The sequence below is a fragment of the Thunnus thynnus genome, chromosome 14, assembly GCF_963924715.1.
Source record: "Thunnus thynnus chromosome 14, fThuThy2.1, whole genome shotgun sequence".
Lineage (NCBI taxonomy): Eukaryota > Metazoa > Chordata > Actinopteri > Scombriformes > Scombridae > Thunnus > Thunnus thynnus.
This window is the reverse complement of record NC_089530.1, coordinates 11,819,219-11,843,781: the sequence shown is the minus strand read 5'-3', so window position 1 is coordinate 11,843,781 and position 24,563 is coordinate 11,819,219. Positions and strand designations below refer to the sequence as shown.

Sequence of the window (24,563 nt, the reverse complement as noted above, 5' to 3'; positions counted from 1 at the left end):
TGCTGCCAATCCCTGTCATGTATTTTGAGTAGAAAAAAAATGAAATATTTCACAATCTGCATGACATTAAATTTAAAGCTTTGGAGTTTAAGCAATATTTTATGGTGTTTTTTTTATATAATATTTATACTTCCCTGTTCTCCTGCTTTCAGACGTTTTCAGCACACTATTTAGGTTAGTTGGTTTGACAATGGCAATCACTCTCAGCTCTCAAGCAGATTATACGCTACCTGTCCATTTACTAAGAGAGCCAGATTTTCTTTTTTGGAAAGAACCAGTGAATGCTGGACTTAAATTTGAAAGGTGGTAAATAAAAGTGCGTCAAAGATTGACCTGTATTTTTCTGATTGTGCTGAATGTTTATGCTTAACATGTTAGCAAACAGTTGCCTGCTTTAACACATTATAATAGTGGAAATATAAGCTCCTTGTTGCAAATTGTTTTTAAGTCTGCCCCCCCCCAACTAGTCAGAAAACACTTTCTATAACTCAGCTCAGGGTTTGGGCTAAAACTTAGAAGGTCAAGACAGAAAATACTGTGCGAGCTGACAAACACAGCATATACGATTCTCCAGCAAAAGAAGGAATATCATCTCTATAGTAGAGTGACTTATTATGAGAGTATGGAAAGACATCTAAAAGGAGCCAGCTGTGTGCTTGTGAGCTGACAACCATTAGTGGCCAGATGGAAGCCTGAGCGCTAGCTTGGCCTGACTCTTGACTTGGCTGTGAGCATATGGTGAAATGCCTCCAAAAGCTAAATATCTTGACAGACAGAAGTCATGTGTTGCCAATCAGTATCACTGTAAACAAAATGTGTCTCCTGTTATTTTTTTTGGTGGTTAGCCGGTTATTAGAAAAATCCTCTCATGCTCATCCATTTCAGTTGTATTATTTGCTCAAAATGATAAAGACCGAACCTTAAATGTATGCGATTGGTTTTTGAATTTGATACAATTGAATTGGAAATATACAACAGCAGACTCATGTTCATAGTGTTCTGCTTCATTTAGACCTACATATGTTTAGATCAGAGTGAACCAGACTGCCAGTGTTTGATTGTAAATACGATGTATGCCCCCCCCCCAAGCCCTGTAACTGCCTGTGGGCTGAGCCCCAGATGTTGTAAATTCCTACCATCGTCCCCGCTGTACACACACACAATTCATTCTCCATTAGTTAGGGGAATTAACTGTGAAGTGCAGGCATGGGGATGTGTGGAGAGAGAGAGAGAGAGAGAGGGAGAGATGAGAATGACCCTAAACTATTGGCTCTATTTGTTATGTGGTCCCCGAGCTTGCGGAGCAGGGATGGGTGGGTTTAGTGAAGAGGGTAGAGGTCTCTCATTTTCACTGATAGAGGGCTCAGACATTGAGGGAATGACCAAAGAGTGGTGAGATCCAGTCAACTTCAATTACGGCCCCTTGTAGTTTTCCCAGAGGTGCACTATATTGCTTTTAAGGGGGAATCAATGAGGTGACAAATTGTTGTGGACAGCAACTCCTTTATTTGTTACGTTGTTGTATCCATGCCTGGATGCTGCTCCAAGTGCGTGTGTGTGTGTGTGTGTTTGCGGGTGTGTCTGTACTTGTTTGGCAAGCATATATAAATATGCAGTGCTCCCCATTTATGATAATTGAATGCTTTGGTCCATTTGTGTTTTGGTGGTTTATTTTCTGCTTGTGGCTTTAATGGCTTGTTATCTGTCTAAACCTGTTTTTAAACACTTTCTAATGGCTGTTCACATGCATCACCCACTGACGCTCAGTGCCACTTTGTTTTTATCTCACAATAACACTGTTTTTATCTCACAATAACACTGTTAAGGTTTTTCTCAAGGTTATTTTTGCATTGTCAAGCTCCTGTCATATCTGAAGATGTCTGATGGCTGATGAGTGCCAACTTGCTCAAGCGTATTAAGGAACATTGTTTGCAGCTGAATTAATTGAGTGTTTTTAATAGGCGGAAGAGTCCGTATGAACCTGTCACAAGAATGCTAGCTGCTTGGACAGTTGTATTCTAGGAAATTGTTGTACAAGAAAGTAAATAAATACAGGTGCTGGAAGTGCCAGGGAACCAGGCATTACAAGCCCAGGTTTGGATTAATTAACCTTTATATTTGCGCAAATATTGATTTGTAGAAAGATATCAATAATCAATATTTATAGAGTATAAATGACTTCAAACTAAAGCCCACATCTCCACTGAGACACAGGAGTCACTATTCTAATGTGGTCATTACCGGGAAATAAAACATAAATATATTTGTGATTTGAATTATTCCGTTGAGCTTGTTTATTGTATATTTTTCCACATCAGATTTCATGTTGTCAAAACAGAGAAAAACACAACCATAAGTGAATCACCTCATTAGTTATGGTTTTGGGGAGAAAACACAAGCTAGTATAGATATCAATCCAGCAAGTAATGAACCTTGCAGACAGCTGACCGCTGTGAAATGTTTTGTCTGTGTATAAAAGTAGAAAAGATTTCTCAGCTGGTGTTTGTGTAGCCTGTGTGGTCTCTGTGAGTTGAGAAGCTTAGTGTTGTTTGCTATTGCTAATGTTCATATTGTTCAGCTTTAATTGTTTGAATTTCTAGTTTAAATGTGTGTGTATGTGTGTGGATGGCTCTGTGTAGTCTACTGTGTAGCTGACTGATACAGTAAGTTGTGTCTGTGTGTGTGTGTGTAGACTTCATATCATCTCCTGACAATAACGCATAGAACATAATTGATTCAGACATGCAGCAGGATGCGTTTCCATGTAATAAGGTTGTACGGCGCTTTTATATTGTACTGTTTTGTACGCCTTTGAATACTGTAGTTGTTACGTGTGAATGTGGAGTAGGATCAGACGGGCTGACATGAGGTGTACTGTGAAATCACCTGATGAGGTTGGCGTAAATCTGCCAAAGCAAGTTCTGTTAGCGGTTTAGGCTGCATGTATGTGTATGTTCACATTTGCTATTTAAAGCAGCTGTTGTGTACAACTGCATCTCAGCGTGACAGCGTAGAGCTTCACAAACATCACATCTCGGTTGCTAATTAACAAAGGTATTTTTTTTTTTTGTAAGAAGCAGCGCAGTCATGTATGATAAATCAGTGAAGGAGAACATAGAGCAAGTTAGACCTCTTAGTACATGTGAAGGCTAAAAATAGCAGTTGTGTATTACTATACATTTAGTTACTGTACAAATGTGGTTAAAGTGGAACATGTAAGTAAGACATAATACAATTTGACACCTGTGTTCTCTGGCTAAGGTAGGTATGAGCAGTAAGTAAGAAGTAGCACGTATCTTACATCTCTTACATAAATATAACCACTAATAACATAAATATACCTTCCATCACGTTACAGCTTGCCACCTCTTTCCAATTTCACTGTGTTCATTATTAATCCAACATTTATAAGACCTCCTTTCTCACTTTTTTCCAACAGCTTTCCAACAGGCACCCAAGAGGCCATGATATTAATGCAACACATTTCTCTTTCTTTGTCTCTGCAGGAAAAGAAGAGTATGTTGCAACCTTCAAAGGATCTGAGTTCTTCTGCTACGACTTGTCCTTGAACCCGATTCAAAGCAGCAGTGATGAAATCACATTGTCATTCAAAACCCTACAGAGGAATGGACTGATGCTGCACACAGGAAAATCAGCTGATTACGTCAACCTGGCACTGAAAAATGGGGCTGTCTCACTCGTCATTAATTTGGGGTCTGGAGCCTTTGAAGCTCTGGTGGAGCCAGTCAATGGGAAATTTAATGACAATGATTGGCATGATGTCAAAGTAACAAGGAATCTACGTCAGGTAACAGTACAGAGGGTGATGCAGAGACTCAGTAAATGAATCAAAACAAATGCACTTAAATCATTACCATCATACAATATATTATTTTTTTCCAGACGTAGTAATTGGATTGCTAAATTAAATCTTGGTGGAGATAAAACAGAACCACAAGTGAGCAGGGACATCTAGATGTGAATCGCGACCTAGGCCTATATTAAGTTACAGTTTGAGGGAGAAAAGAAAGCCATTGCTTTTAAAATGGCATTCAAACTCTTTTATTCTACCCTTTTAAAGTTTATATACAGCGTATTCCTATGATGGAAGTATTCTTAAAAATAACTAAAATATTCACAGCTTTTCAGTGTTTCTGTGAAATTGAAATATGACTGAACTCAAATGTGAATAGTGTGTAAAAACCAAATATAACAGGAATGTGGTTTATAGTTCTGTCACAAAAAAAACATTTGACCACAGTACAAATTTAATTTTAGTTTTCCTCTCTGATTTCATAAGATAATTTATAAGCATTAAATCAATATGTAACATTTAAACACATTAGATTCCAAATGCAGTGCACTTTTCGGACAAAGCGTAAACAGATATTGTATGTAATGCATTAGAAATCTCACATTCAGCAGCTTGTATTCTTAACATGAGAGGATGGTCCACTGAAGACATCTCATACCTCACACTATTCTCCTGTGGCAATTTACCCCATAAGTGTGGGACTGGCCATGGTAGCAACCACGTTACATCTCCTGATTCTCATCAAGAGCAAAAGGAATCAGATGGGATGAAGGAAAGGTGTAAAGTCAGGGGTGCACCTGCAGGAACAGATTGTCCTGAACTATGGAGGTCAGTGAGTGTTTGTTGCGCTGCAAATAGATTAACTATCACTGATTTGTACAAGGTCCACATCTGCTATATGGTGTCAGGATGCAGCTCCCAGTCTGCTAGAGCCACAACTGTGTCTGTTGGTTTGGACTTAGCATATCCCTGCTCAGCTGGATGTTGGGGACTAACCAACATCACTATCTGGGTGAAAAAAAACATGGCAACATGAATATATTGCATGGATCTTTCAGGTTGACTGTAGTAAAGCTGTACCAACTATAAGAGTGAAAATTTCTACTATGCATGGATTTAGCAGATGTAAATCCAAGAGGGGTCTCATATCGCTGGTCACTTGGGGACCAGGAAGTGGCCAAAGAAGAATGCTTTATTTATCTTTTACTGGGACCTCTGAGACTGCTACTCTCAGCAGCTCCCAGTCAATCAGTCTGGGGTGTAGAGAGAGGAACCCATGTGCCTGCAAGGCGGTTGAGGCACAGAGACACCCCTCTACTACCTGGACAACCATGCTCAAATTGGGTTTATCAGTAGCGACAGTACCAGAAGAAGGTACCTGATTGCCATTATTGGTGCCAACATCTTGGACCTTGGTGAGAGAAATCCCTCTTATAATGCTATGAAAATCATTCTACAATCAAGACAATTGTGGTGCTCCATGATGTTGTTTACGACACACCTAGATCCTATATGGTTGGTGTAGATTACTTGAAAAAGCCAGTAGGGCAAAAGGGCCATTGATGTAAAGAAGCCAGGTAAAGGCATATTGGATCAGAGTGCTGTCAGGGTTACAGTTTGGTTAGGGTTAGGTTAAATAGTGGATGGTTTTTAATTTCCTTATATAGACTGTGGTGCATGCAAAAATATAGCTTGTCAAGTTTGCCCAGAAAGTACATAGAACCTGTTAGACTGTTCGGCTTGTGTTAAATAAAAAGGCATTATTTTCCCTAAAGTATTATTTTGGCGTACAAAAGATAGCTGATAAGATTTCTAAGGACAATTAAACAAACCTTTGCACAGCATTAAGACAAAATCTCTAGAAATGTTCCTGCTCATTCGGTGGGAAACGTTTGTCTTCACTTGAGAACCAAAGCTGCTTCTTTTGCATAAATCAGCAAATTGATTATTGGTAAACCTAAGGATTTGGTCAGCTTGAACATTCACTGCATTCAAATTGTGAAAGAAAACCAAGCATATTGAGTGCATGCTCTGTGGGGGAATCGAAATTGCCATTCTCCTCATTCTGTGTCAGGGTCTTCTTTGCTTTGTCTCATTGCAGTAAAGTGATCCTAAAGTTCATCAATAAGACCAAAAGGAGGTACAGTATTGTATGGGTGCCGGAAAGTCTGAAACACTGGATTGGTCCCAAGCCTAAAATCAAGTACAAAAGAACGCAAATATTAATACTAATAAAATAAATAAAGCTTTAAAAATGGTCTTGAACTTAGGACTTTGTTAAAGAGGGTCAACTGATGTGCTTTAGGCATTCCTTCTTATGAACCATTTGATGTCTGTCAGTCATAACCTTTTGTCAGGACTTGGGTAAGGGTGTTCTTTCAGCTACTCAACGGTCTGGTCACGTACAGAACATGGTACAAAAACACCATGAAGAACTTAGGGAGTCAGTGGTTGAGCTCTGGCACCTTGTGTGGAGCTTTCTTGTTATTTCCTTGGTCTGCTTTTTTCTTGTTAAACTTATTTTGCCCTTTTTTCTCTATGTTACTAACATGCTTTGGAAACAAACTAACATCATTCATGGAATGTGTCATTCTACTAACCAGTATGGTTTTTGCCGTTTAACAATGTACTAACAGTATTGACCATCATATATTATTTGAGTAACAATCGTTATTCTGTTCACAGTTTTTAATTTCCTTTCTCCCCCCTTTTCCACAAAGCACTCAGGCATTGGACACGCTATGGTAAACAAACTACATTGTTCGGTAGATATCATTCTAATTGTTTCTTAGTTTGGGTTTGCCGTGTGTTTCTTTTCTTTCTTTTTTTACTGTAGACGTCATTTACAAAAAAAGGGAAATTGCGGTTGGTACTCTTCTGCTTACTTTTCGAATCCTTTTTAATTTCTCGGTTCATTCATTGGTTTCACCCTCTTTATTTCACTTGTTTCCTGTCCAATTCTGTTTGATCCACCTTTTTAGGAGCATCATTTCGAGCCTTTTGCATCAAGCTGTGGTTTATAATGAAGACCCTCTCCTGTCTGGCTGGCCTGATGCTCTTTGGCTCAGCCAGTTGTATCTCCATTCACTTTGCATGGCATGCACTTTGACTGCGTCTTGCAAATGTCACACTGCCCATTTGTCAACATGAACGTGACAGTCGAGCTGTGTTTGTCTTTGGTGCTTCTCTGACGCTTTCTTATTTCGCTTTGTGGTTTTGCAGTGTTTCGGCATGCATCTGACACTGTGGCAAGTGTCAAAATACTGATTCTGTATCTCAGTCAAACATTTGGGAAAATTTTCTTTTTGTATGCAAATAAGCAAAAAGAAAATACAAATGCATGCATGCTGTTTTTTTTTTTTTTCTCAAGTACCCCCAGTCATTGTCCCATACTAAAAGATGATTGTGCTTTTCATAGCATGTGCTCCCTCTCTAACCTAGTAGCACGTTCTGATTTCTTTTGTAGAACGGCTGGACGTACTAATATGGAATTTAGTTTAACTAACCTGGATAACATTTTACTAACACCATTTTTGTGTCTGCTAAAGTACTTTTAAGTTGCATCAGGGGCAATACTAACACTGTAGTCTGGGCAGTTCACTAACACTCTAACTCAAATAGCATTCCTTTGGGGGCTTGCAGTCTTCCAACTAATCAAACTGGTAAAAATAATAATATAAAACAAGAAAAAAGACAATGAACAATGAAAAACAGACATGAAAATGGGTTTCAGAAAAAAAAAATATATAGGGAAGTCTCTCATAGACAAGAAGAAGGAAAGGCAATAACATTGCAGTATATAGGCTGTCTGAGTATAGCGTGTCCTTTCCCTGTGCTTTGTTGTCTAGGTAACAATATCCGTGGATGGGATTCTGACCACCACAGGATATACACAAGAAGACTACACGATGCTAGGCTCTGACGACTTTTTCTATGTTGGAGGGAGTCCTAGCACAGCTGACCTGCCTGGATCTCCGGTTAGCAACAACTTCATGGGCTGCCTCAAGGAGGTAAACACCACTTCTGTGTGCACTCACTCTGAGGCTGGTGGGTGTACAGGATATGACTGGCTTCACCTTAGGACTCCAGAAAAGGCCCTTCCACCCACATACCGACCCTGTCTCATCCTTTAAACTTGTCTTTACTTTCTTTGTCTCACACACTCACACAAACTTTATGTTGCCTCTACCGCCCCCTCAGTGCACTCATGATGTTATACATACACACACACACACATACACGTGCTCATCGAGGTGCAGTAGTACTCCCTAACCACACATGTAAAGCTCTGTCTTGGAATAGGATTTACCACAGACTTCATAGAGCTCCGTCAGGTGCACTTCAAAGAGGAGGAGTGATCCTGAGATCAGGCAGCTGAATTTTCATGAGCAGTCAGCCAACTTAAAGGGAAACTTTGCCAATTGTCAACCAGCATTGTATCATTACAATGTGGGTAGTATATGCAAAGGAACAATGTTTAACTTACCTCCATGTTGCCTGCACTCAGAGCTCCCCACTCATTTGCTGGCAAAAGTCCGCCAGGTGACGCCTAACGCCTCATCCGACAGACTTTGGAGATCTGTTTCCTCATTTTCTGTGGTCCCTTTTGACAGGACTGTCAAATGTGGGTCTCCCAAACACTAAAACACTTCTCTTACCATGTTAAGCCAGCGATAGGGAAACACTAAAATCATACTACTAAATATTTTAAAATATTAGCATATTTGGAAGAAAACTACTTTCATGATTCAAGGCTGAATATCGTGCTGTGGAATCAGACACAATAGTGTGAGGGAGGAAGCGACCACCACCGGAGCGACGTTACATCAGCAGCCGAAAGACAGGCGCTGCAGCCGGGGTTGCTTTGCAGCATATAGATCGGTGACCAGTAAGGATCATCAGAGAGAATGGAGACAGACTGAAAACATCATTTGAATCTAGCCGTGTGACTTATGGCATTTGTCACTCGCACCTTATGTGTTCTAGTACTCTAGGTGTACACATACAGTCTATACTTGATCCCTAGAGATGAAGTGAGAGAGGTGGAGGAAGAAGTAATTTCTTCACCAGAGGGTTCATATGTGATACTTTTCATTAAACTGTACGGTAACATTTTTTTTATTTTTGCTTGTTAATAGGGATTCTGACCCAAAGCATTTACTTTAGGAGATACCAGATGTATACACAGATATCTACCAGGCAAATCCTCAAAGTACTGCAGCATGATTCTTTCGTTTATCTTTTAATTTCAAAAACTGTTTCCCCTTTTCCTCACTTCTCTACTTTAAAAAAAAAAAAAAAATTTCTCCTCTTGCTCCTTTGGTGTCCTACATTTTGTCTCTCACCTCAAGCGCGGGCTGTCATCCTCAGCGAACCACTCGGAGAGGTCTCTGTTTAATGAGTAGGCAGGGTGTGGACCACATGTCCACACACCATGTACAGCTCATTAGAGGTCCGGTTGTTAAGGGGACTGTCTTAGTTAACTACATGTCTCTGAGGTGCTACAGATGTGGTGACAAAGGGAACGGGATTGGTGCACCCTAAGCATGGTCATCCACCCAACTGAGCCTTCCTCCCTACTCTTGGTCAGACAAACCACAGCAGCTGCTCTCACTATCCTGAGATCGATGCATTGAATTGCTCGCAAACTTTTAAATATGGTTCAGAGCTATGATTGTTCCCAGAAGATGGGAAACAGACAAAATTTCCCCTTTTATTTGCTCCTTATTCCTTATTTAGCTTGAACAGTCAATGATGTGAAAACCAAAAAAGACTTAAGAGCGAGAGACTAAGCCCAGATATTGTAAAATCCATCGTTAGTTCCATTTACTTTGCTTTTAATTTATCACTAAGTTTTTATAGCATCGACAAGCTCCCCGCATCATCTCATCCAGCCTGTTGAATTAAACAGAAGCCTCGTCTCAGGTCAGCTTCTGTGCGGGTCACAGTAACATATGAGCGGTGGTTTAACAGCATGTGCTGCGGCCCCTGATTGATGGCATTTTCCCAAGTGGCTTGTTGCAGCATCCGTGTGCAGATTCCAGTCTGAGTTGCCACGCCTGCCTGTGGGTTCTGATGGCAAAACAAACGGTGGTGCAGTAATAGCTCAGTTGTCACAGCCCTAGCTTGATGACAAATTAGTGCAGCACTACTAGTGCAGCACTGGTCGTAGCTCAGACCAAAGCTCCTTTGACTCTGAAAGGTGCCTTTTTGTCTTGACTATAAAGAATTGATTTGGGTTTATTGGCTGTATCTGTTGCACCTTTAAGTTTATATGACTAAAGTCCAGCAGGCAAATCTGCAGCCTTACTTTAGAGATATAATCTTTTATTCCTTTACTTCTTTTTTACATTATTTTTTGTGTCAGGGGAATGTTGTCAAATGATCTTTTTATTCTATTTCCTATTCTATGAAATCGTTTAAACAGTCCATTCGGCTCTGTCAGACTCGAGAACCGTGTGTTGTGTTTTTTTTTTTTTTAAAGGGAAGATAAAGACTAAATAAGGGAATAAAAGGCTGCCATTATCTGTTTCCTGTTTTCCTTGCAGTTAAATGTAGTCTGATACAGTCAGTCACAAAACATTTACAAGAAACTAAGCCAGAGCTTACCTAATTCTGATGCACTGCTACGAGCCCCATCTACCTTAACAGTTAAACACAGTAGATTTGACTCAGTGATAAACATAATGCTCCATGCAAATGCAATCCCATCGGAGGTGTCCCTGTTTTCAGGTGAACGCTTAGCGTGACAGCAAATAAAGGACATGGGCAGTGTTTTCCACAGCTGTAACTCATTTGATTTGGCCCGTTGCAAGCAATATAGATTTACCATTAGAACTCTTTTGTTATGTAAATATATATGCACGCTCTAACCATAATGGGGTTATCCGTCACTTGATAACTGTGTCGACCAATTAGTAGTACTATAGTGGTGTGGAAGAGATCATTGACTCTGCTTGTGTCCCTTGCGGGTAATTTTAAAATATTAGTTGCTCCTTTATCCCTCTGCCTGGTTGTCTGCTTTTAGCTTTGTGTTTAAAGTCTTATTTGACACATTATATCAAGACGCTTATAATGTGTCTGTGTTTTTCTTGGTGGGGTAATTTTGAAATAGCATGACCACACTGATGTTTTAATGAAAAAGTTTTTACATTCACCAAAATGTTAATTCATTTCTGATGTGGAAATTAGATGCAACTGTACAGATGGATCCTTGTTGTCACAGCTGCACTTACACTAAATTCTCTTTCATTACGCAGATTGGATAATGGTGAGGTTATGACTGTCTCAAATTTTTGTAAGACTGTCGCCAATTACAGGAGTGCTCTTGTTTCATTTCTACACAGCGGGCCTTGCAGCGCACCCTACACACATTGTAGCTTCTTCTCAGTTTTGGGAAATATGTTTTGATCAATATTTTGAAGAATGACTTCAGTCTGCAGTGCATTCAACATGCCTTTTACCCTGCTTTTATACTGTAATAAAAAACTACGAAACAAGAGATTAGATAAAGATTTGTTTTCTACACAAATGGAGTTGACGAGTGAGACAAAGGACAGTACATCAAAATGATAAGTTTAGCAATACAGAGTTTTGCGTCGTATATTTTTCCCCAAATTATATACAGAATTTATGTCATGTGTGCTTGCATTCTGTTTTAATTTGCCTCAGAGAGGCTTATCCATTATCTGCCCGCTTTTATTCTAATCACAGACTGCAACAGGGGCCTTGATCAGCATTTTATTCCACACCTGCAATCAAGGCAGCAGTTTTATCAGATTTATCATTCTCCATCTCACTTTTCACATACAATCCCAGGAGATGGTACCTGATGGCATCATTTTCTTCCGCCATTATCACCATCGCCTTTTTAAATGTAGCGTGTCTTTTCCTTTAGTTGACATAAGAGCTAAAAGTCTAAATGAATTTCTCAACTATGTGCACTTCACCCAGCCAGGGTACAGTAGACATGTGTTGTGAAGGCTGCAAATGGGAAGCAAAGACAGCAGGGGGATTTGAGTGACATTTGGTGCCACGTAAACACAGTTCCTCACGCATAGGTGCAGTGTGACAAAGACGACCAGGGAGCGAGCCGTGCAAAGTCTGCTGATGACACACTGTCCTGAGAAGGTGAAATGTCTCATGGACAACTGCTGTTTTGAATATTTTCCATGCATTTTTTACACTCATTTTTCTTCATGCCTTCAAGTTTTTTTTAATCAATCATACACACAAATAGTATATTGCCTGTAACATTTACACTCTACAAACTCAGACTCATAGATCAAATATACTGTAGGCTGTGCACATCACTGTAGACTTTCCTGTCTCTCCATTCTAACCAGGTTGTGTACAAAAACAACGACGTGAGACTCGAGCTGTCCAGGCTGGCCAAGCAGGGCGATCCCAAGATGAAGATCCACGGTACTGTGGCCTTCAAGTGCGAGAACGTGGCCACTTTGGACCCCATCACATTCGAGACGCCAGAGTCTTTTATCATCCTCAACAAGTGGAACGCTAAGAAGACAGGCTCCATCTCCTTTGACTTCCGCACCACAGAGCCCAACGGCCTCCTCCTCTTCAGCCACGGCAAACCCAAGCAGCAGCCAAAGGATTCCAAGAGTCCACAGACTTTCAAGGTGGACTTCTTTGCCATTGAGATGCTGGATGGCCACCTGTACCTGCTGCTTGACATGGGCTCAGGAACCACTAAGACTAGGGCTGTCAATAAGAAAGTCAATGATGGCGAGTGGTACCATGTGGACTTCCAGCGAGACGGCAGATCAGGTAACTTTCAAGTCTATTTCACATGTACAATGTTTAGACAAAGACGATGTAGCAGAAAAATGTGGGATCCTGTTGCCACATCAGTATTTGCCTGTTTATATGTAAGATGTCTAAAACATACAATAAAACCTTCACTAGAAACCCAAAGCGGGAGCACTGCTGTGCACCAGCTGTTTTTACCATCTAGATAAATTATTTAACTGCAACAAAAATACCACTGTAGAGTCACCGTTAACATTTCTGTGAAATAAAATATCCATTTCCATCCCAGGGCTGATGCTATATCACCACTGAAAAAAATAAATATTTGTCTGCTCTTGGTGCTCTTGTAAACAGTTCTGGCTTTGATGGAAGTAACCTAACTTCAGATGGGGTGCTACCTATCTGTCATATGTCATGATTCCAGTCATGTTTGCCACAAAATAATGTCGCTCCCTCTCCCGTCGCGTCCTCTAAGCCCTGGGTTGCACTGCTCTGGTCCCTGTTGATTTGCTTATCTAAGCAGCAATTTGTTAGTATGTGCTTAGAGCCAAGGCCTTGCAATGTCATGCTGCAAATTAGATATACTCCTTGACCATGTTTTCCACTCCATCTCAAGAGGTGGAAATTAGATTAACTGTTTCATTACCCCCCAAAGCAATACTGGGTTGCGGTTCTAAATTGAGCTACATTGTTAAAATCGCAAGTGAGCCCATTCATGTGCTCAGGGGTTGGATTTGTTTCCTGAACTCTAAATTCAGCTGATGTAGTTATATGTTTTTTTTTTTTCTTCTTTTCTTTTTGTAATATTAAATGATGAATTAAATTCCAGTGCTACATAGTTTAAGTGGCTGAATACAGTAATATACAGTATGGAGTGACTTGGCTTCAGCTTAACATAAGAGTGGGGGCAAAAGCTGTGGGTGACATCTCAAATAACATACATTTACAGGATTTTGTTATGGTTGGCCAAACTATAAGAAATGCTGTTTTGCTAAATTAGATTGTGCTCATTATCTGTCTAACCTCCCATCGTCCACCCCCACATACAGTACACACATGCACACACTAACGCACACAAAAGCTATCGAACATCTTTTTTTTTTTTTTGTTAGTCGAGCTCTCTCTACTCGCTGTTCTCTCTGTCTACCCTGCCTAAGTTTCCATGGAAACAGGAGGTGGTCTCTCCCAGGACTGAGACAGTTACTGCACAGTGCTGTGCTGAGCTGTGCACTAATGACATTTCAGAATAACTTTTCTTCCTTTCCTCAAGTCTAAGGCATCAACACTTACATACTGGAGTGTAAAGGGGACATAAAAAGGTCTCTGCAATATGACTTCCCATGTGAGAAGGCTAACAAAATGGCTGGAAATGCTGAAAAACAGTGTTTCAAGATGCAAAGCAAATTTGAAATTCACCAGCGCTATTTTATCTTTGCACACCCTTTAAATTTAAGCCAATTAAATTCTACGAGTAAGCAGCCCTCCTAAATCTTAAAATCTCCCATCTCGAGATTTCTATGAACTGCACAAAGCACTATTGTTTGCAGTGTGTAATGATGTGTGCACTGCACCTCAAATGGAAGCATTAGAATTTTTGCACTTCCTTTGTACTGAATAAGCCTCATGCGATTTCCATTCCCACAGGGTACATGTAATTTTAATGGTGCATTAAATAGAAGATTTGTACAAATAAAATGATGTAAAAACTTTCACAATAGCTTTTCTAAATGCAGATTTTTATATTTATTTTTCAATAGATGATTGCTGCACATTGTTATTTGGCTAAAAGCTAAGACAAAGAGCTATGTGAAATCAATAAATGGTTCATTTGTGGAATTCATTCAATCCCATTCAACATATCATTCAGTTTTAATGGTCCACATGTGAAGCTCAGTAAAGGAGTCCAGCCCCTCCAAGGACATAATGCTAGCCTTGTCTGTGTGGGGTATTATAAACCCCATTGCCCTTGTGCTATGCTGTACTTTTTTAATATTTGATAGAAGTAAAGTGTAATTTTAAAACATAAGATAATAATTCACTAGTCCCCTAAGAGCGTGAGTCACGGAACATATGGTACACTTGGCTTTTCATCTGCGTGTCAGGTATTTTATTAATACACACCACCAAGCTCATCACTCAAAACAAAAGTGCAACACAACAACCAGACATAATTATCTGTAGCCGGGTCCTCCATGTGCAACACTTATTGCAGCCATGACAATAGCAGATAATGATCCCTGCCCTATTTAGTTTAGTCGGCTCTTCCTACAGGAAGCAAGCGTGTAAATGGACTCTTGCTCTCAGACAGCATCTTCTAACCTCAATGCATTAGAGACGCTAAGAGACACTCTGCTTTTAAGTGAGAGCTTCTGGGCTGGGAGTGCCGTGGGTCACCCATCAGAGATATTACATGGACATTGCTCTGTTGTAGCCCCACTTCCTGCGAGGACACGCACACAACTACTTCACACACGGTACACAAGCAGATGCACGCTCGCGCACACACACACACACACACATATACCGTAGACAACACATCCCCACAGCCCACACTCAAGCTTCTCTCTCTACAGAGAATCCAATCACATAGAGAGATTTGGCCGTATCGCCCTAACTGGATTGTAGTAATCCCCTGTCTAACATGTTTTGGGGATGTGTGAGTGGGGTTAGGGGACATCATGCCAAGTTGAGCCCAGCTGCTGATGCAGAAAGTGCGAGAGATCTGAGCTGTCATTTAGACCCCTGGCTTCAGGTTTGATGATGGAGTACCACTTACGGGTCAGACGGCGGAGAAAGCGAGGTAGAGACAGAAATGCGGTCGAAGTGTTTAAAGTCGGCTGTAACGCCGATCATCATTATTCATCGCCATTTATTGCCCACATTATCATTTTTGATCATCTCCTATACTTTACCTCCTGTGCTTGTTCCTCAAGATATTATTTGCTGCTGTGTTCCCTCATCTGCTTTCTTATCTGTCATCATATACCCCTCCCTCATCTCCTTTCCAGACATCTTTATCTCCATGTTCCCATCTTGTTCTGGATCCATCTCCTCCTCTTTTATGCTCAGTAGCATTCACAGAGACACGTCCCCTTCCCCTTTTGGCTATGAATAATGTTCCAAACATAGCCCTACAATGTGCGTATGTGCATTATGTTTCCTATGATGCTAGCCTGGCGATGGCACATGTCCCCATGGGATTCTATAGTGCCTTCTGACTTAACATAGCCTGACTGTGTTTACAAACTTCCTTACAGGACTGTGACAAGTAAGCAGAGCACTATGAGCAGATGCCTGAAAGATGCTGACATGCTTCTCTTGTCTCCCACTTACATCCATTTAGACAGACATGCTTACTGTAGATTTACAACATCCTTGTTTGCTATTTAAGACTGTAATAACACTCAAGTATAGATGTAATGAAGTCATCAGATGATGACTCCTGAAGTATTTACTTTGTGAAATGTATAATTCATAATATAATGTTACAAACCAGATATGTGTCATATCACATCTACTACCTGTCATGCGGTGAGGTCTGACAGTAAATGATAACCGGAGTGCAGATACTTCCATCCACAAACGCACGCTGATCATATTGATGCTCATTCTTCAGCCGGGCACCTGCTCTACTCCAAGAAAAGTTTCCTCGCTAATGAGTTTGATGTAGTGAGCTCGTTAGCTATAACCTAAAGGGAGCTGTTCTGGCTGCATGACGGGTGGCCCTTGCCAAGTGTGCAAAGCTTGGAAGTCACAACAGATGTGGCTGGAGAGAGCAGGGGCAGTGGGTGGCAGCAGGAAAGTGCTGGAACAGATGCCTGGGGCCAAGACCCTGAGAAAAGAGCTGGAACATGTTAGTGGGACCAGGTTAATCATTGTGCAATAGGTCCTTAGCTGTCTCTCTCAAGCACTTTCGCAAGGAGGCTGACTCACCTTGGCAATAGAGAACATTCACAACTAAGATTACAATATTCTCAAAGACTGGTTTCAATATCTTTTGTGGCAGCTTATCTTCAGATTCAACGGATCAAAAAAAGCAAAGCAAATCACAATGAAAATGTGCTTTCATTGAAGAAAAAAAAACTACACAGAGATATTTATCATACATATTATTAATTGTGATATGTACATTCATGCATGCTAATGGTAGCAGTAATGAAATGTGAAAGGCCCAATTTAATGTCTAATGTGTCTCTAAAATGTGCTAGGCAGCCCTGCTGAAAATTCATGTGTGGCTTAGGGCTTGTTTCCCAACATAAACAGTTTGAGGAGGAAAGTAACTTAAAAGCTCTGCTCCCCATTCCACATGCAAGCAGTTAGGACTCTGCCATTTAGCCCGAGGCAATCAGCTAATAGCTCCTTCATATCTGTCATGGCATGCATCTGCCACTCAAAATGCAAATTATTATTTTATGGCAATTTTATTTTTGAGCATCCTTAGCCCACTATTTCTCCTCCACTCTCCCCAGGCAGTGGCCTGCGCGGATCCTCAGCAGCGTGGTATATAGATTACTGGACGAGGATGCGGGCAGCGAAAGGCAGCGACCATTAATTAAAGATCCACAATGGCTCCTGCGCTGAGAGTAACAGATCCATATACAAATTAATCACTTGGTCTGAGTCCCACAGTAAGGCCTTCCTTTCCACAGCTTTTACAGTCCAGTCATGTCCGCTGTTGTTTACCGTGCTCCAGATCGAGAATTAAACCTGAATGAGAGCGATAAATCATGGTGGGGAAACACACAGACTCTCATTGCAGGTTTATGTGTTGGAGAGGCAAACAGAAGGAGAGACAGGGTGGAAAAAAAACAAAAAAAAAAAAACAGCCTGCAGTCCGTTAATCAAGTTCAAAAAGATGGCTACGATGTTTTTTTGTTTGGTGGGCTGAAATGATAGAAGGGGCACCGATTTTTCTTCTCCTCTCCTTTCTTTTTTATGACCACTGCTTTATAGATAAAGTAGATTTATTATGGGAAATCCAAGGAAAATGGAGAGGATGCTCTTAGGGATCCCATATTAGGCTACTAATAGACTAGCTGTCCTGTGATTAATGTGTTTTATCAACACTCATCAGTCATTCTAAATGAAGAAAACCCTGACCCTGTCTAGATGGATAACACTAATTACCCTAACTTCTTCATCAAACCATCTTCAAAATGTTCTTCTCTGCATATTTGTGTTAATGAAGGGCAGGTAGCGTCTTTTGGCATCTAGGTCATCAGTCGGTGGTATAATCTGTCCGTCTAGTAAATAACCTCATACTTGCTCAAAAAAAAAAAAAAGATTTACCCTACTGTATCTTATTTTTAGGCACCATCTCTATCAACACCCTCCGCACTGCCTATACAGCCCCTGGAGAAAGTGAGATCCTGGACTTGGATGACAATCTTTACCTTGGGGGTCTGCCGGAGAACAAAATGGGCCTGGTGTTCCCCACCGAGGTGTGGACAGCGCTGCTCAACTACGGCTACGTGGGCTGCATCCGGGATCTATTCATTGACGGACAGAGTAAGGATGTCCGGCGCCTGGCCGAGGTCCAGAAGGCTGCTGGGGTCAAGCCCTCCTGCTCTAAGGAGCCTCCAAAACAGTGTTTGAGCAACCCCTGCCAAAACAATGGGGTCTGTAGAGAGGGCTGGAACCGCTATGTGTGTGACTGCTCTGGAACTGGATACCTGGGCCGCTCCTGTGAAAGAGGTAGGACTTTGGTTTTGTCTCATTTTTTTTTTTTTCTACCCAGCTATTAGGAAGCACATGATTTCTGTCTGGTGGGCACAATCTGGGTTTGTCTGTGCGAAATGTTGACGATGCCGCACAGGGACACACTTCTACCTCTCTATGCATTGTTCTCTGAGATATGCACGGGATCATAGAAATGTGACTATAATTGACATCAAAGGAAAGCAAAAAAAAAAAACAGAATGGTTTTAATTACCCACTATGGTTTTAGTATTTTTTTGTTGTTGTTGTTGTTTGAAAGATACCTCCTTTCAAGTTCAGCTCGCACAGCGTCACCAGACAAAAGCCTGCAGGTAGTCTTTTTTATCTAGGCTGATGGTTAAACATCAGCAGCTCTCAAACACCAAACTGAAAGTGATATAAGACAGGAAGGGAAGTATATGTGCGGAGATAGACAACCACAGAGAGGCGGACAGAATGAACCGGAGTATGCAGAGTGTCGGCCGGCTGATGTTAGACTACGTTGAGTGGCAGGTGACTGATGCACCTCTGAGACACTGCTGGTCACGTCCACCATGCACACCAGTCTGTAAATTGGCTGTCTTCTTCTAACCATTTGGCTCATCAAACCACTCGCTCATGACCAGACCTGGTGCAGAATACTTATCCCTCTCTCTGGCGGAGAAGAGAAGTAGGGAGAAGTGAGTGTCACAGAGTGAACTCTTAAAGCTCCATGTCTTAGCTGACTCTGCAGTAGTTTGATGTATGTAAAACAAGGTTTTCAAAGGTGTACAAAGTGGATTAAGAGAAGACATTATCTTCTCAAATTCCTCAGTGATGTATTTTTTTTTTGGGTAGAATTATAGCTTTGATATATAGCTTTGACATTATAACCACACAATTTATGTGTTTGGCTATAATTAGAGCTGCATTTCCCTAAGGTTTCCCTGGAGACAGTCTTGCTAAACTGGCTTTAACACTCCACTGCACATGCTTTTTGTTGTTACAGTATCAAAAAAAAAAAAAAAAAGTCATACAGTTAAGACATTTCTCTGCTCTCTACATTAGAGATTGATGTTTGTTTTTGAATGAATGCAAAGCTCAGCATGGTTGTCGCCCTATTTTTCTGCCTCTTCAGCATTAGCCCGTTGGCCTTTTTTGACCGGAGGATTGCCCTTTGACCTCTTTGATTGAAATCTAGCCCAATGAAAACCACCAGCTGTGTGACGGCTAAATCCTTCACTTGTTAATATGGTCTGCGCTGAGGCAATTATTTTCTGATTTAAAATTGGAATTTCAAGCTTATTTACATAATCAGACCGAGTGAATGAATATGTCGTATATGTATAGTTCATTCACTGATGAGATTTGCAATATTATATTAACAGTCTTGGATTTGGGAGTAATGGAAATCAGTTGAGAGTCTACAAATATTATTATTCACAAGTTTTTGAGCTCAATCATACTTGAAGTGGTTTAATGGCATGTTTATTTTGTATTCATGAATTAATAATAACCAAAAGCATCAGTTGGAGTGGATATTTACTTTATGTAAAACTACTGTATGCTGTGAATTAATATTGAATATCATAGCAACACAAATATCACCCTGGATCCACACAATATCTACAATATATCCTTATAAATCCTTAAAGCCAGGATTACACTCAAGTGGTAACTCTTTTATGTCGCAGCAGTATGAGCCTTCATCGTGGAAGCGATAGTGGCAAATGAGCAAAAACAGTTAACATATGCATAATCGAGGCAAATGTCAAAAAGAGCCGAAGCATGTGACACCGTTATCACAGTGTGATGCATCTGCACAGGGACGACAGCAGAACAGGTTCTCTCATCGGAAAAAAATTAACTCCACTTGGAATGTAACACATCCCACGCATGTGTCATCTCCGCTCGTGCTTATACTTCTTCTCTGAGCTTAAGTCATTCACCTTATGAAATAGTGTTGCCTAAATATTCTGTGATCGGGATATTGAATTTGTCTGGTTATAATGCAAATGACATAGCTGGACGCTGGTAGAAATCTGTCAAATGGAAGCGAGTAATGCGATACCAGAAAGATGTTGTATTTGTCCTGTTCGCAGTTTGTCATGAATGTATCATGACGTGCGACAAGTCTTGCCGATGGAGTAATGTAGTTAATGCTGAGACAAGAAAATGTATATTTAATTTGAGTGGGGAGGGGAAAAAAAACAACAGAAACAAAGAGAGAAACTGAATCTCTTCCATCTCTGATGAATGTGTCAGTTAGGCTTGGCTCTGTGTTGCTCTGATTCTCCATATGTGCACTTCCATTCTAGCTAATTGTTGACAGGAATTAGGGCACAGTACATGAGGGTGGTGGAGTGGGCATGGGATACAGATTGTTTCACTTCAGGAAGATAATTACTTATCCAGAGAGCGTTCTTTGTTCAAAAAGATATAATCCATCCTGACTTCATCTGAAACTAAAGCAGAAAACATGTAGCTCTGCATCGGAAACAGCCTCACAGGATGTACCGCACGTTGCAAAGGTCCCTGCCACCGTGACCCCTCTCTCCTCCCTCCTAACATCCGAGCGTCTTCTGGCGTCTCGGCTCCTGTGTTCGACTCTCCTTGTTTTCTGGCTGTCTCTGCTCTGTGTTCGAGACTGGCATTGGCAAGAGTGTGAGTGGGTGCAGTGGTACGGAGGATGGGCCCTGGCGTGCTGCCAGCTGTTTTGATGGCTCCAGATTGCCTCTGCGCTGGTAGGATGAAGCAGGCACCAGCAGGCCGAGGAGCTGTCAAAAGAATTACCCCAGCTCTCACTTATCCATGCATGGTGTACCACCCGGTGGCAAAATACAGCTACTGCATATGGTGGAGGAGGAGGATGACAACGAGTGGAAGGAACAAGAGGTGGAGCTTCGGAAGAGAACCATGAAGCTATTCGCCCTATTTTGAGAGATTTTAATTAAGCAGACAAAGCAATTTTTCCCCTTGCATCCCAAATGTCTTCCCCTTCATTGTTCCTCCAGTTGCTAATTAGCCCAAATATTAGTCTTGCAGTGTGAGGTTAAGGCAGCCTCCCAGATGGCAGAAGGTGCGTCGCAGCACACGCACGTACTCCCTAATGAGATATGACATGCTGGATTCCAACACTGACAGTGCCTGCGTTATTTCACATGGACAGCGGCTGCAGATGAATGTTTACTTACACATACCTGCGTTGAATAAAGATAGACGCTGGAGATCAATGTTCAGATCGATACACACCTATGCTCACTGTACACCACATGCGCTGCACGCATACACACACTCACACACACACACACACACACACACAGTTTGCTGACATATACGTCATGTAAACTTGCAGCAGTTCATTTGCACAGTGCTTTTACCTGTCATTTTATGAGCTTCGTTTTGGCGTAGTAGGCCTTTACTGTGGGTCACTCTTTTGGAACACATCATTAACTTGAACCTTGAATCCATAATATTGTAATATATTACCAGTATATACAATAGGTGTAGGATTCCATGCTATAAAACATAGTCAACAATGGCAATATCAACACATTTGAACAGAATACATCATACCATTATGTAAATTAGTACAACTATAGAAAAAGTTGTTCTTTGAGCATATTTATTGCTTTTCAGAGCATAAAGCCATTTGCCACTGGTCCGAAGCAAAAGCCGAGAGGTGCAGAATGTTATTGCATAATTGTGAAATGCCCTTAAAGGGGAATATGGCTGCGGTTTTAGCATTAAAACATATTTTAGCCATGCCCTTTGACAGCACAGTGTGTATTAGTCACCATTCACCACACTTGAATCTATCCACAAATTAGAGAGAACTGGTTGTCTCACGCCCTTGAGCCATGTACACAGATGTGCAGAAAAAAAGTGGTTGAAAAAAACACGGAAAATGTGACTGCAAGAGTACCGAGGATGATTTTCTGAGGATTGAAGCATGCGTTGTATAGTTGACGTTCACAAAAGTTCACAGAAGTATCCAAATTGTTTAAGTACACAATCCTAAAGGAAACATTCAATTAGTCTCTCACTCTTTGTCCAAAGACTATTTTAAAACTGTATATTGGGGCTTTTGATGTCTGGTTTCTACAGTGTCTGATAATAGCTCTTAAGAGACCTTGAAAGCACAATCAAAGACCAAAGACTGAAGATTAACATGTAAATCATTAAACCAAATGGTAATTCTCTGTTAATAGTCTCCAAGGGCTGAAAAAAAACTGATTTGCTCATAACTAAATCTTTACCATCTTTGCTGTTGCGTTTTTTTTTTTTTTTCTGACAGCACTATAGTTGAAGCTGCAGATTGCACCTCTCTGAATGGACACACTGATCCATTTTCAAGCTTTGCTCTAATTTCCTAGCCCTAATGAAGTTGGAGTACAGCCACAGAGCCAAACGTGGGACAGCAGATGTGAAGTTGGCCCAGAATGATGCTGTTTCTTTTCTGTATGGAGAGAATAGTTTCCCTGTCTCTAGAAATCCACTTAGCTGGCAGGTTGTTTTCACACATTTAATAGCGAGCGAGTCTATTTCTTGGAATCTGTATACTAAGATACTCAAAGAAGTCTGTGGTGAAGAAGACATGAGCGGCTTTGAATTATTTATGATATCTCTGAGCCATTTCCTCCTGTTTATTATGGATGTTGAACATACATCTTTGCCTTTGGCGGTTGTTTTCCGGCAAATTTTGGATTGGATTGGGCCTGGTGCCCTGTTACTGTGGGACATCACAATCCTGTGACATGCAGCTGACAGCTCTCCCTTCCTGCAGAGCCCATTCTCCTTGAGGGAGAATGGAGGGAGAACTGTGTGCTGTCTGCCATTACTCCCCCTTGTTAGTAGCACAGCCTTATTTGTTACTCTGAAAGCCACCCCCCCCCTCCTCCTCCCCCCCCTCGCTCGTTATTTTCTTGTGAAAATCAGAAAACAATGTTGTATTGTGCTTTACAAGACAGAAAATAAATGCTTGGTTTAGTTTGGTAAGCTCCATCTCCCCTCTGACAGCCTCCTGTTGGGTTGGCACAGATGGAAGCTCCAGCGTCATTCCTCTCCATTTATTTTGATATTAAACATGGGAGTGCCATTAAAAATGACTGGGCTTCCAGGATTGGATTTTTTGACTGGTGCTCACTTTGCATTAGGTTATGAGTCCCTCACATGTCAGCCCCCATATTGTCATATCTATCTTGACTTTTCTTATTTATGACTTTTTAGACAACCTTCTTATTTGAATCTTAGCAAAGGTGACATCTTGATGAGATGCAATATTAACGCCAATTGTGATTGGGTTTTTTTTTTTTTTTTTCCCACCTACTCTGACTTATTTATGTACGGTTTATAAGAGATGTTGCAGAGGGTACATTCACATCATTACTTTTCCTCTCACCGTGACTCTTAGTAGGCGTTTGTTGTCATAATGACATTCAATTGACTAGACTCATTACATGCAGTCGGTAATTAACAATCCAGAGGTGACACCGACGATAAAGACGAGATATTTATCATCAGCGGCGTTGTAATTTAGTGCCTCACATGTGTTGGATTTTTTTTTTTTTTCTCGTGTGTTTTGTTTTTACCTTGAGAAAGTTCTTTCTTTTTTTTGCAAGGATAATAGATCCTGTATGAGGCTGAGGCATCTTAAAAGGTGTAGGTTTTATGCTGGAGCAGGAATTCTATACAGATGTGTCACTCATTGTTTGGTAGAAGCAATTTTCACGTCACATCTACCCAACTCCAACATACATCTGAACAACAGAGAGTTATAGTTTATTTGTATACAGTGTGGAGCATAGATACTGACAGAGAAGAAGTCAAATACTTGCTGCAACTAGTAAATGCTCTCATCGGGTGTACATTGTAGCTAATATTACAGTAAATATCTAGGGAATTTTTTTTTTTTTTTTTCAAGTATTAGGAGCTTGAACAGTTGCTGCTCCATTTTTCCTGGCATCTGCTAACAGTTTCCAAATGCAGCTCTTTGCTTTAGCTGCCTGGCAGGAAGCAGACAGTTTAGCAGTGAGGACTCGTTTGTCACACGCCCCTGTCATCTGCAGCATACCCCAGGAGGGCGTGGAGAAATTGGATTTGGGTGAGGAATGTGACGGAGTCATCCCGGGGGATGGATGTGACATTGGCTCTGTGTGACGAGGAAGTGGTGATGAGGTGGTGTGTGTACATTGGTACCCTATCACCCCACCACTCTCCATCTCCCTTCCCTCCAACTCGGCTTCTATCTGTCTCGGCACTGCAGCTGCAGTAATGGCTTTGTTATTGGGTTATGGTTTAGTTA

The 24,563-nt window shown here is 41.0% G+C and overlaps 1 protein-coding gene across 9 annotated transcripts in view; it reads left to right on the top strand.

Annotated features, from left to right (window-relative positions):
• The window catches only part of LOC137196888 (neurexin-1a), a 270,048-nt gene that overhangs the window by 96,245 nt on the left and 149,240 nt on the right, over nt 1-24,563 (top strand). For 7 of the 9 annotated variants that reach the window (XM_067609836.1, XM_067609837.1, XM_067609835.1 and 4 more), the window contains 5 exons: nt 3,507-3,808; nt 6,535-6,558; nt 7,663-7,824; nt 12,160-12,601; nt 17,894-18,277. In XM_067609836.1, coding sequence (XP_067465937.1) covers nt 3,507-3,808; nt 6,535-6,558; nt 7,663-7,824; nt 12,160-12,601; nt 17,894-18,277 — 1,314 coding nt within the window. The remainder of the gene's footprint in view (nt 1-3,506; nt 3,809-6,534; nt 6,559-7,662; nt 7,825-12,159; nt 12,602-17,893; nt 18,278-24,563) is intronic. The other 2 variants (XM_067609839.1, XM_067609838.1) reach the window with 1 other exon arrangement.